Here is a 12630-nt window from a genome sequence, read left to right on the forward strand (position 1 = left end):
TAAGTGGAGCTAGCAATTTCTTCCAGCGGGTTTAAAACTAACATTAGTAATGTTTATTTGCAAAGTTAATAGGTTCCTAACTAACATTATACCAATCATCAACTAAGATTTTGTGAAACGATACTACAATGGATAAGAATTTATTTACCACTGTTTTTGGTTGCACCCCTCGCTACAAGGTGGCTCCGCCCCTGGCATAGGTTCAATAAAAAGGCCACACAAGTAATATGATGACATTATTACTCAATATATTATATATGTACGTATGTTGATCGACGAATACGGTTTCGAAACACTTCCGATAATCATTGATATATAGATTACACAAGTCCAAATCGGGTAATTGCCAATTAAACATATATAAAAAAGTCTCATGTTTTGGGCCCTGTTAAGTTAGGTTGAACATATTGTCAGGAAGCAAATGGTTGAAAAAATTCACATGGATGATTTTTAAGTAAACCCATTTTCTTGGTATTTGTAAGACACCATCGATCTTCCATTACCTAACAGTATAATTAATAACGTAATAGAATTAATCATAACATCAAATTTCCGAAAATCTTTTCAAAATTGTCAACTTCATTTTCAACAGTTTTCTCAACGATACCGTTTCCTCTAGAATGTAAACAAATGTAAAGTTACCAATTTTTCACATATTGTCAAATTTTTTAACACTCAACTCCTTTTTCTTTTTTACCTTAAAGCTAAAAATACTAAGCAAGAAACCCATTGGGCCAATCCAATATGTCATGACATGTAAACTTCAAGACTGGAGCTTCTCACACATAGGCATAATGGACAAGCCAAAACGACGCCGTCACACTCACTACAAACACACAAATGTCGACACGGCAACAACAAAACTGACGCAACTCGATTCCCACACGATTTACAGCCGGGTCCACTCACCACTACCACTCGTTCCGGGTCAACATAACCCGACTCAGCATCCATATCATCCCTGCTGGCGCACATTAGCCCACTTTCACCTCTGTCACCTAACATACTCCTACCACCACCGCTCACAATAGCATGTTCCAACTTAGCCTGTAAGGCCTCCGTTTCCGCCTCACCTGCCACCATCTTCTCCCGCCACATCGCCGCCTCCATGCTAACTTGCGCCATTTTTGCTTCCAGCTCAGCTTTGCGCCACGAGGCTTTGACTAGCTCGGCTTCCTTTTCCTTCAGCCGCCGTGACGCCGCCGTCTCCGCCGCTTCCACCAGCGCACGATAGTGGTTTTGACACTTCTCTACTAACGTGCGCCGAATCTCCTCCCCCTGATAAAAACATATAAATTAACCACAAATTTTTGAAAAAGATTCAAAACCCAGAAATAATTTCACATTTTTTGAAATGGGCTTCACCTGGATTTGCAAGAAATGATCAATTTCGTCACCTTGTTCTTTGATTTGGGTTGAAACAGAGTGTTGCCGGAGTTGTTGATCGGAAAATGATAGCCGGAGACCGGTGTTAACGCCGGTGTTTGTAGTATGAAGTTGGCTTATGTCAATAAATTGATTCATATTAACTTCTTTTTCTCTTTTTCTTGGATTAAGACCACAACTCCCAACTGTCAAAAAAACACAACACACACTTTTATGTTAAATTGTAAGCACAAATCATTATAAACAATGTACTATATTGCATTGGCTGTTTTGGTATTGAGTTTTTTTTAATGTAATATGTTACTCCGTATTTGATTATAACGTTTTTTTAACATTATTAACATAATGGTATTTGGGTGTAAAGATGATGTTAATACCTGAGAAATAAGTATTGAAAGATATGTCTTTGGGTGATTGTTGATCAAAAAATCTTGAATCAATACCTTCTTCTTCTTTGGCTACTTGTGGTTGCGATGAATAATTATTTCTTATCTCATCTTGTAAACTTCTGCATGAAATGTTAAGTTTTTGTCAATGTTTAAATATATAAGTTAGAATAAATAAAGAAAGAAATGATGTAAAGAGTGATAGATACAGACCTTTGATTATGAAAAATATTGGTTTGGTAATGAGCTTGAACAGCCATTGATTGTTGTTGCTATGAATGATTAAATGGGAGAAATGAGAGGGTGTTGGGGGTTGGTTTTGATAAAACTTAAAATGCCAACACAGAAAATAGAAGATGGCAAAAAGATGCTTGATGAGTTGATTCCATATATATCTTGAATAAGATTTAGTAAATGCAATATATGCATCAAGTTGTATAGCATGGCATTTTTAATAATAAAATAAATTTTCACAATTAGTTAATACTATTTTCAAGATTGAGAATTAAGTTACACTTGCATTTAATTTGGTCAAATATTTTTTCTTTTATTTTAGAAATATTCGGTTCTTTATTGTTAATTCTTCAAAAAACTTAATGAACTTAGCATAGAAAATGGGGAAAAATGATACTTTTAAAAATTTTCGTAACTATAAGATCATGATATCTATTCTAATCAAAGTTTGAAACTAAAAAAAAAAAAAGAATGAGTGGATTAAGGTCTTAAAGAATATTACTAGGCTATCTATTAAGATAATATCATTTTTTAAAATTGGGTATAGTATATGAATTGTTTTTAACGTATATAAAAATTTTGTTTTTTGTCATTAAATTATTAATATGTTACGTATTATTTTTTTTTTACATATTATTGACGGTCTTGAAAACTATTTTTAATAAAATCCGTCAAATTTTTGTATGATTAATCTACCCTAGCTTCTTAAGCAAAGATAAGATACTTTACATATTAAAGTTTCTTTAGTAATTAAATTTTATTTATAGAAAAAAGAATAACATGTACTTAGTACATAGATCGTTTTTTACACATTAATGGGTACATCTTTATCTTAAAAATCCTTGGTTCTTAAATTGTAATTGTTATAAACATTAAATCAAGGGATAATGACCTGTGTATGTAGTGAACTATGTCAAAATGTTTATGTTATATATTGATCTAATCGGAGGTTTATGTTATGTAACGAATTTACCAAAACTGTCTAAGTGATGCATGTTACAGGCTAAAGCCGGTTATCAATTTTTCCCCTTTACTTTTAATCTTAATAATTAATTAATTTATTTAACATATATAAATAAATATAAGTTATGGAAACATATATGTATATAAGTTTTGTAATTATATAAAAGCTGTAAACACCTTTGGATCTTCCGGCCCCACCTACCTCCCCATTTTTCCAATCAACCTTAACACATTCATATACCAAAAAATCAAAGATCTCAAAAATTAAAATCGCATTTGAAGATTACGATCCCTTATACAGTCAAGAGCCTGTCATTGCATATATTCTCAAACATATACACATTGACACACACAAATCTAAAGGTACATAACTTATAATTGAAATAAGAAAGGATAACTAATTGCTAGATTTTAATTAAAACAACAAACTTAGAAGAATGTTGTTGGTCATACATGGGTTGATAGAGTTATAACTTTTATAATGTTCTCCTTAGTTTTGATGATGATTAAGAACATACCACATGAAGGTAAGTGTTAAATATAATTGATCATACATATATTCTTACATGCTTGATCATCCTTCTAAAAAACGTTTAATAAAGACGCAAAGTAGCACTATCTATAGCGTTGATCATTGTGTGGCGTGCTATTACAATATATGGAATATGTAAAATGGTATTAATAACGTTTTGGGCATACATACGCTAATTCCAAATCAAAAACAATGAAAACGTCAAATTTGAGTTTTGTGTAGCAGTTCGTCGCAAAACCTGGAGCACGGCCTCACTTTGGCAGCATGGCTCTTAGGGACGGCCTCTGTGCCCTGTAACGGCCGTACGACCTCTGTCTATATACTCAGTTTTTGTCGGGCCTTCGTTACACATTTCCGTGACTCCAAACTTGTTCCATAACCTTATTTTGATATTCTAAGATGTTTGGAATTGGCAAATCTCAAAAATAACAACTTTCGTTTTTCGTCAAATTTGGGGTCGAAAATTTGTCTAAGTATTATAGAGCACGGCTCTTGAGAATGGCTCTTACTGAAACAAAGGTCGTGCCCCCTCTGCCCAAATCAATGACATTTACCGAGCACTCGTTACATATGTTATTGACCCGAAACTTGTTCCTAAGTCATATATTACCATTCTAAGATGTTTGAAATTGTTAAAACTCAAATTGAAACACTTTGATTTTTCACCAAAATTTGGAGGGCCAAAATATTTCTAAGTGTTGAATGTCAACAAAAGTCAAGATAGATAGAATGGTCAAACTTGGTCAACATTTGGATATATTGGTTTTATATTTAAAAATTAGTGGGTGGATGTCCCATTTCCATAGCTCATCTTGTGAGTTTCTCATTCCCCAAACATCTTAACTTGGTAAGCATATTCTCTTCTTTCTTCCATTCTCTTTTGTGTAAATCTTGCAATAGGAAAGTTATTGTTGTAGTGGAGGATGCATTGGAGATATGTAAGGCTTTTTGTGAAGTTCCAGGAAGTGCACGGTTGTTGTTTGAAGCACGGCTCTTGTGCCATGGAGGACGGCCTCAGTTAAGAGTCGTCCGGGTCAAACGGTCATAAAGCATGTTTTAGCTATAAATTGAAGACTTGGGCATATTTGGACCTCACATCTTGCATCTACAACTCCTGTAAAACTCATACTTATATTTCAAATCTTATATCATTGATTATTAGCAATAGTGTCAATTTATAGTGAGGAGATTATCTAGTGAAATAATTGAGAGCCTACAAATTGTGTATTCAATTACACTAGTGAGTGTGATTATTATGTATTATCTTGAAGTGTCAAGAGCTTGTGTTTCCTAGTGGTTAGGCAACTTTATATCTTGAAGTGTCAAGATTATTTGGGTGTAAATTAAACTCTAGTGGTTAGAGTTGGGCAAATTCTTGAAGTGTCAAGAATTGAAGATTTCCTAGTGGTTAGGAATCATTGGTGTGTCTTGAAGTGTCAAGACTTGGTAAATTCCTAGTGGTTAGGAATTGTTGACTCATCTTGAAGTATCAAGATTGTATTGTGGACTCTCCACCGGTTTTGGAGAAAGATAGTGCTACAAAATCTCGATTGTGTATTGAGGAGTAGATTAAGGCGGATTAGTTAACATCCGACCCCAACCACCATATATCGTGGTGTTCATGTGGTGATATACTTTCTTACCCTTATCTTCTTATTACTGTTCATTATCTTGTTATCACATTTGCTTATCAAGTTTTGAATTGGTTGTTATAGCTACAAGGGTTAACTTCTTTGTTGTTCAAATCATGCAAGTATTTGTAACTAGTAAGTTAAGATTGATTGTTAATCAAAAAGTTTTGTAAACCAAGTTAAAAATCGGGTACAACCTATTCACCCCTCCTCTAGGTTGCACTTACAAATGCATTACAAGACTAAAGCTAAAAAGATCAAATCCCCTTGACCTCATAATTCATCATTTCGCTTTTCGGAATAATAATAAATAATTAAATTGAAACAAGAAAATACCAGTTCTCACATACTCGCATGGTTGTAAATATCGGATTTATCGTTCGATATATCGGCTATATATCGGTTATCGGCCCTTCACCGATAAGAAAAATGACTTATCGGGCAATTTATCATTTTGGTCAAATTTCGGTCAAAGTCGGCACTTATCGGTCAATATCGGCACTTATCGGTCAATATCGGTCAAAAAAATTACCACTTTTTTTTATAAAAAAAAAACTGGGTTTTTATCAAATATTAGGATTTATTACTTTCCTTAATTCAATTTTTTCTAGCTAATTTGTATTTAATTCTTTAATTTTTGAGTTAATCTTTAATAATCTTTTAATTTCTAGTTGTAAATTGTAATTACTTTCTTTACTACCGTTTTTCCCTTTTGTATATAGTCTATAAATACTTAAATTTTAAAACTTTAAATGTAATTATTTTCTTTTCTACAGATTTATATTCTAATTATTGATGTATTGCGTTACAAATTGTTATATATTGTTAGTATATATATAAATTTTAGATAAATTCCTTTACATTTTAGGGTATCCAATATATCCCCGATATATCCTATTTATCGCTTATCGGGGGTCGGCCGATAATAAACCGATAACCGATATTTACAACCTTGCATACTCGGGAGGAGTTGGAAACAATAAATAACATGCATCACTTAGGCAGTTTTGGTAAGTTCGTGACATAACATAGACCCTCAATTAGATCAATACATAACATAGTTATTTTGCCATAGTTCACTACATTCACAGGTCATTATCCCAAGTTTAAATAAATGGATGGTAACCGACTACCTGTAGATTACCCGATAACATGCATCACTTAGACAGTTTAGATAAGTTCGTTACATAACATAGACCACCGATTAGATCAATACATAACATAGACACTTTGTCATAGTTCACTACATTCACATGTCATTATCCCTTAAATCAAATCTTTTTCTTAAAATGAAGAGAAATTTCTTTCGATGCTACTATTTATAACAAGTATAAGATATACAAATGTGGTGATTTTGATTGAACATGAAAGGAGGTTTTATTATAGTTATACTCCGTATTTTATATGTTTACGATTTTACTGATAGGGCTGTTAGTGATATATCACAACATGCACAAAGAAATGGTACATTACATATAAAACTCGCCTTTAAATTAAATGACAAATATACACAACTTTTTAGATACCTTAATACAATAACTTGTTATTAACAGAATCTTTTATGTTTATAAGGATATACTCTAATTTTTTTTTTGGGCAAGTGATTTTTCTACTAAAAGGTTAAAGTTGAAGAACTTACACGAATGCGTGTGATTTTAAGTTTATTGAGAGATATTGTACGGACAAATAAATGAAATTATATATATATATATTGCCGGTAGAGCAGAGATAAAAAAATGAAGTTTTAAACTTAATCTTAACCATCCAAATTCATCCTCAAATTAATCTAGAGTATCTAAACTCAAAGTCAAATCTTGAAGGTATAAGTCAACGTGGAAGTAATAAAATTAGTATAGCCAACGTGCAACTAATAAAATTGTACAGCCTTTTAGTTTGTAACACAGCCTTTTACTTTTTAAAATTTAAATTTAGATTTATAAGATTGAATGTGAATTTGGTATCTTTGGTAACAAAAAGTTGACGTGAACATTATTACCAAATTTATACATTTTCTTATTTTCTAAATTGTTTAATTAGTTGTATATATTTAATTTAAACCTCATATTGCCTAAGTTAATGTTTTATACACTATTATATATATAGCACAAACATTTTACTTTCATTGTACACATCACAATTCCAAACAACAAGATGAATCAAGTAATACTTTTCCTCCATGTTTTCTTCATATGCAAAAAGTCTATTAATTAAAAAATCTTTATATATAGATTGATGCTATTAGTATATATATATATATATGCGTATATCTCTTTCATCTTATGTTTGTATATTTTTTTAGGATTTTAAAGCCATAACTCCTTTGAATGAGAAGAAAAAGCTTACAAATAATGTGAATGCGGATATCGATTTTGATAAGATTGTCACCTATAAAGAGGTTATCTAAATTTCATACATTTCGTTAATATATCACAAACTTGTCTTTTTGGAAACTAATTTTTTTTATTCACATATGTTTAGCATGGTTCGTTGAGCAAAAAACAAAAACGCGAGGCAAATAAAGAAGCACTAAAAGTTTAGTGAGGTTATCGATGTCAATGATTCAGACGATGATACGGTAAAAGTGGGCGAGGTTGTCGTTGATGCCAATGAAGAAAACATTCGTTTGGAAAATGACCACGTACGTATTGATATTATTCTGTATACATGCGATTTTATAAAGTTTTTGCCTATTAACACATTAAATAGACATAGTATATCTAACTTTTTTTTATCTCATTTTATTTGTAGGATGATTTTGAATGGGATAAACTTGTAAATGATGATGACATCTCATTAATTAAGCGTAAGAACGTGGATCATAATAAGCTTGAGAGGAAGAACGTGTTTCATTTAATAGATGAAGACCTGACAGATGAAGACTGATATATCATATTTTTCATGTTATTTAATATAATTTATTAGTCTTCTATGTTATCTTATTATTATAATCTTCTTAATCGTACTATATCCTTTTGAAATATGTTTTAAGATTTTGATTTATTATATTCAACGTTGTTTTCCATTTATATTTTATATATATGTGTTTTTTCTTTATTATCTTATTTATTTGTTATTCTAATTTTATTAACTTTTAGTAAAAGAGTTATTGTAAATAAAAAAAAAATCAATGAGACACGCATGTGCTTATTTAAAAATTGGTATGTATGTAATTAACTTAAATCTAATCTTTATATATAATAAAAAAGGATTGTTTTTTTAAACTATTTTTAGTAACAATTATTATGTGTCATGTCAACAAATTTTTTTAAAATGTTTTTATTTTATTTATGTCATATTTAGTTAATAATCTTTTTAAAGATAAATAGCCCATTAAATATCTTCAAAATATTTTATTTTATTTATGATGTCTACAAATTTATTCTCTTATTACGAACAAAGTAAATTCTTTTTAATATAATATCATGAAATGTATTTTTTATGTTTTGTTAATTAAATATGCACTACAAACAATACTGCATTTGTTCACATTTTTAATGAGTGTGAACAAATTAAAAATTTTGTCACGTTTTTTTGTGTGTAAAAATATATAGAAATAAAAATGTGTATAAATTTCTCCACACAAAAAAGTGTGTAGAATTAAAAGTTCACACTTTTTAGTATGAACTTTGATAATTATTTTGTAACACCTCATTTGTCCACACTTTTATAGTGAGGTACTAATATTTATAAATTGTTTTTTAGAAAGATTATGATATGTCATGATCACACATTTTTTAAAAAGTTTTTTCTTTCATTTATGATGTCATATTTGACAAAAAAAAAATCTCACTTAATGCTTATTTAAAATTCCTAATCTTTTATTTGAAACAAATAAATCTTAATTTTTTCTATAAAATATTATAAAATGTCTTTTTATATTTTGTTAACGAACAAGTACTCTTATTTTATGTATCATTGTATTAGTCGATTCACTATCTTCATATCAAGTTATAATATATTGATAAGAAAAATTACATATATTCTTTTACATTTTTTTGGTTTTAAAATTTTGATTACAATGCCCGGGTTGAACCCGGATTGTTTGAGCTAGTATATATATACATCCGTTTTATAGAAGAAACAAAATCCACTATGTTAAAATGAATATTAAAATTGATATCAAGTTTATGTCTATCATACATAGAATAGAAAAATTAGAATGATAACACTGAAAAAGCTATAACATAAAAGAAAACAGTTTTTTATTCTAACTTGCACTAAATTAAAATTAGTATAACTTACCCTTAAAAATTACTTTGCTATCAAGAAAAGCTTCTTCACCATAAAAGAGTTTATGGCCAAAATCCGTACTAAAAATAAACAAATTGGACAACTAATTAAGAGAAATAAACCTTTAAACATTACCCAATATAAAATCGGTAATTGTATATTTATAAAAGTCATAAATATTTATGTGTAATTGCATTGAAAAATAGTAAAAATTATACTGTATAATTGAATGAAAAGTAGTCAAATTTCAACTAATGACAATTACTAAGTTTAAAAATATCTTAGAAAGAAGTAATTTGCTTTCTAAATTTGACACAATCGTAAAGAAAAAATACTATACATTAATTGATACTTTCATAAAAAAAGTTAGATATATACAATTAGAAAAAAAGAGTCTAACTTGCACTAAATTTCAATTACTATAACTTACCCTTTAAAAATTATTTTCCTATCAAGAAAAGCTTTTTCACCAAACAATACTTTATGGCCAAAATCCATTCTAAATATAAACAAATTGGACAAGTAATTAAGAGATATAAACCTTTAAATATTAAGCAATCTAATTAAATTCGTAACAGGTACGAGTATACCACAAAAGAATTCGCGTTGACCAAATCAATAAAAATTCCCATCAAAATTATAGTTGGACAAATCTTTACATCTTTTGACGAAAAATCTTTACACAAATTTAAAGGTACCTAATGAAATCCGACATGTACATTAAAAAAACGTAAATATTACTAAATTGAAGTTAGTCAAAATTACCGAAAATGACTTTGCCACCTACATCGATATTACATTTAGATAAATTATACAGCTACATCTTTATACTGCCAAATCAATATTACAAACAAGTAGATTATATCATTAAAGTATATAGACCAAAAAACATAATAAAATCGGCAACTATGTATTCAAATTTCTCAAAATTACACTAATACATTTAGTAAAAGTTTCCCACCAAAATTTTATTTACCACCAAATAACTTTCCCACCCAAATACTCATATATATATATATATATATATATATTTTGTGATGTTTTTCGTATTTCATACTTCTCATTTGATACAACCATTTACTTTCAAGCACCAAAGGTAATATATATTTACAACACTATATTATATATATATATATATATGACTACCATAGCCAAGAGAAAAAAATAAATTTATCATTTAATCTTGACCATTGAAATTCAAAGTCAAATTAATCTTAACCATTACAATTGAAGTCAAAGTTTTCTTCTTTTAAACATGGTAAGTGGTAACTAATTTCTTTTATTTAATGTATAGTTTTATATTCATGGTAACATTTTAATTAGTCAATTTCTACATCAAAGACTTGCTGTCTTCGGGAAAAGAATGCAAAGTCTTCATACAGGTATGTTGTATGCATCTATCTTCAACCAAATTTATGTATGCATAAAACTTTAGTTTTATCCATATACAAAAATGAAAGTAAAGAAATTCTGCAAAACAACAAGTTCGTGTAGTTATACCACTATCTAATAATATTTCTTTTTAACTTTTAGCATTTTTACTTATTATAAAATATAAAAATTAAACTTTAAAATTTAGTTTATAAGTTAGCATTAATTCATTAAAATATATATATATAATAATAATAATAATAATAATAATAATAATAATAATAATAATAAAAGAGTTTGATATTTTTAGCTTTTTGCTATCGATAAGATGCAATATATATATATATATATACACACATGGGACACTTCTTTTTATGTATGATATTTTACTTAGAGCTGTTAATAAGGTCAATTAGGATCGGGTTGACAGGTTGAAGAGTTTCTGACCCTAACCAAAGTTGAGTCGACACAATCGCCCCGATTAATACAAGGGTTGATACGCCAAACGAGTTGTTTTAACTCAAATGAGTTATTTTTTGTTGACATGTCAAATTGGCTGGTCTTGGATCAAATGGATTGTTTTGAGTAATGTGGGTTGGCTGGTCAAATGTGTGATACATATGTAAACTTTTATTATTTGGTAATCCATTGTGTAAAAAGTGATGTTTGCTCTTAAGTTTAAGTCAAATGGTTTGTAGGTTGTTGGATCAAATGAGTTGATGGGTCAACCTATTATCAACATTGTATAAAATATAAATATTTGTAGGTTGGCGGGTTGGATTACTAACCCAAAAGGTCAAACCGACCCAAAAAATCAAGTTAGTGGTTACTGGGTCTAGATATCGCAACTCTAACCCAGTTTTCTGGTGGAGTAGTGATAATATTGATATATATTTAACTGAATATATATATATATATATATATTATAAAAAATGTATAAAACTTAAGATTTATTTCAACATCATGCTTAATTTCAAAATAAACTTTAAAAACTTTTAAATTCCTTGGTATCCCGGTCAAGGTGGATCATGCTACAAAGAAAATAAATAAATTCAAGCTTTGATCTAGGCCATTTAAAATAGGGATTTGCTAAAAGGCTGTATTTAAAGTGCATAAATTATTTGTAAAAATTTATCATAAAATTCAGGGAGTAGACCTTTAATATGAAAAATACAAGTTTTTTATGCACGTTAAATACAACCATTAAGGCTGCATTTAGTATTTCCCTTAAAAGATAATAAAAAAATAATAATCTTAACCCTTAAAATTAAAAGTCAAACTTTTGTTAAACATGGTAACTTTTTAATGTTATATAAATATACATTTTTTAATTATGACATATATTTACTATTTTCAATTTAAACTTAACTATTTTACATAGCTAATGAAATTAAAATGGTGTTAGAAGCAGCAAAAAGGAAAGAATTCAACAACACTTAAAGTACTTTTAATCTAAAAATCTTTGTGTCAAGTGTGAATAAGTTTTGTTGTGTGGGATTTTCGGTCAAGACATATAAATTGAAAGAAAGGCTTCATAAAATGAGGGTTTAAACTTATAATTTCAAATCAAAAATCAAAAATATTTTAAATCAAATATGCATTGTTATTATTATACTAAAAGGGTACACGTGTAATACGACATCAGTGATGGGTGGCAGCGGTGACGTCGTGACGGATGGCAGCGATGGCAATAGCGGAGTTAGGCACGAGCATGGGTCAAAACCCGGCCAGAGCCGTGCAAAACCTGACACCCGACAATGCAATAAAATTTAACCCCTCGTTATCCTATGAGGTATATGTTACGCTTACTAATAAATGTTGGTTATTTGCATTTTTGTTAATTTATTTTATCTTTGCATATAAAGTTTAACATGTTTCATGTACTCTTAAGTCTTAA

General features: G+C 29.3%; 1 protein-coding gene across 2 annotated transcripts; it reads right to left on the reverse strand.

Annotated features, from left to right (window-relative positions):
• Positions 1-645: 645 nt before the first annotated feature.
• Positions 646-2168, reverse strand: LOC122585172 (BOI-related E3 ubiquitin-protein ligase 1-like). Of its 2 annotated transcripts, none has more exons than XM_043757280.1 (4): positions 1986-2168; positions 1764-1891; positions 1366-1571; positions 646-1278 (listed from the first exon to the last, which is right to left on the reverse strand). In XM_043757280.1, the coding sequence occupies exons 1-4, from the start codon at positions 2030-2032 to the stop codon at positions 748-750; spliced, it is 912 nt and encodes a 303-aa protein (XP_043613215.1). In that variant the 5' UTR covers positions 2033-2168; the 3' UTR covers positions 646-747. The 2 variants fall into 2 exon arrangements, with proteins under 2 accessions (XP_043613215.1, XP_043613214.1); XM_043757279.1 differs by having other exon boundaries at positions 1764-1894.
• Between the last annotated feature and the right edge of the window lie 10462 nt (positions 2169-12630).

The sequence above is a fragment of the Erigeron canadensis genome, chromosome 1 (assembly GCF_010389155.1).
Source record: "Erigeron canadensis isolate Cc75 chromosome 1, C_canadensis_v1, whole genome shotgun sequence".
In the NCBI taxonomy this organism is placed as follows: domain Eukaryota; kingdom Viridiplantae; phylum Streptophyta; class Magnoliopsida; order Asterales; family Asteraceae; genus Erigeron; species Erigeron canadensis.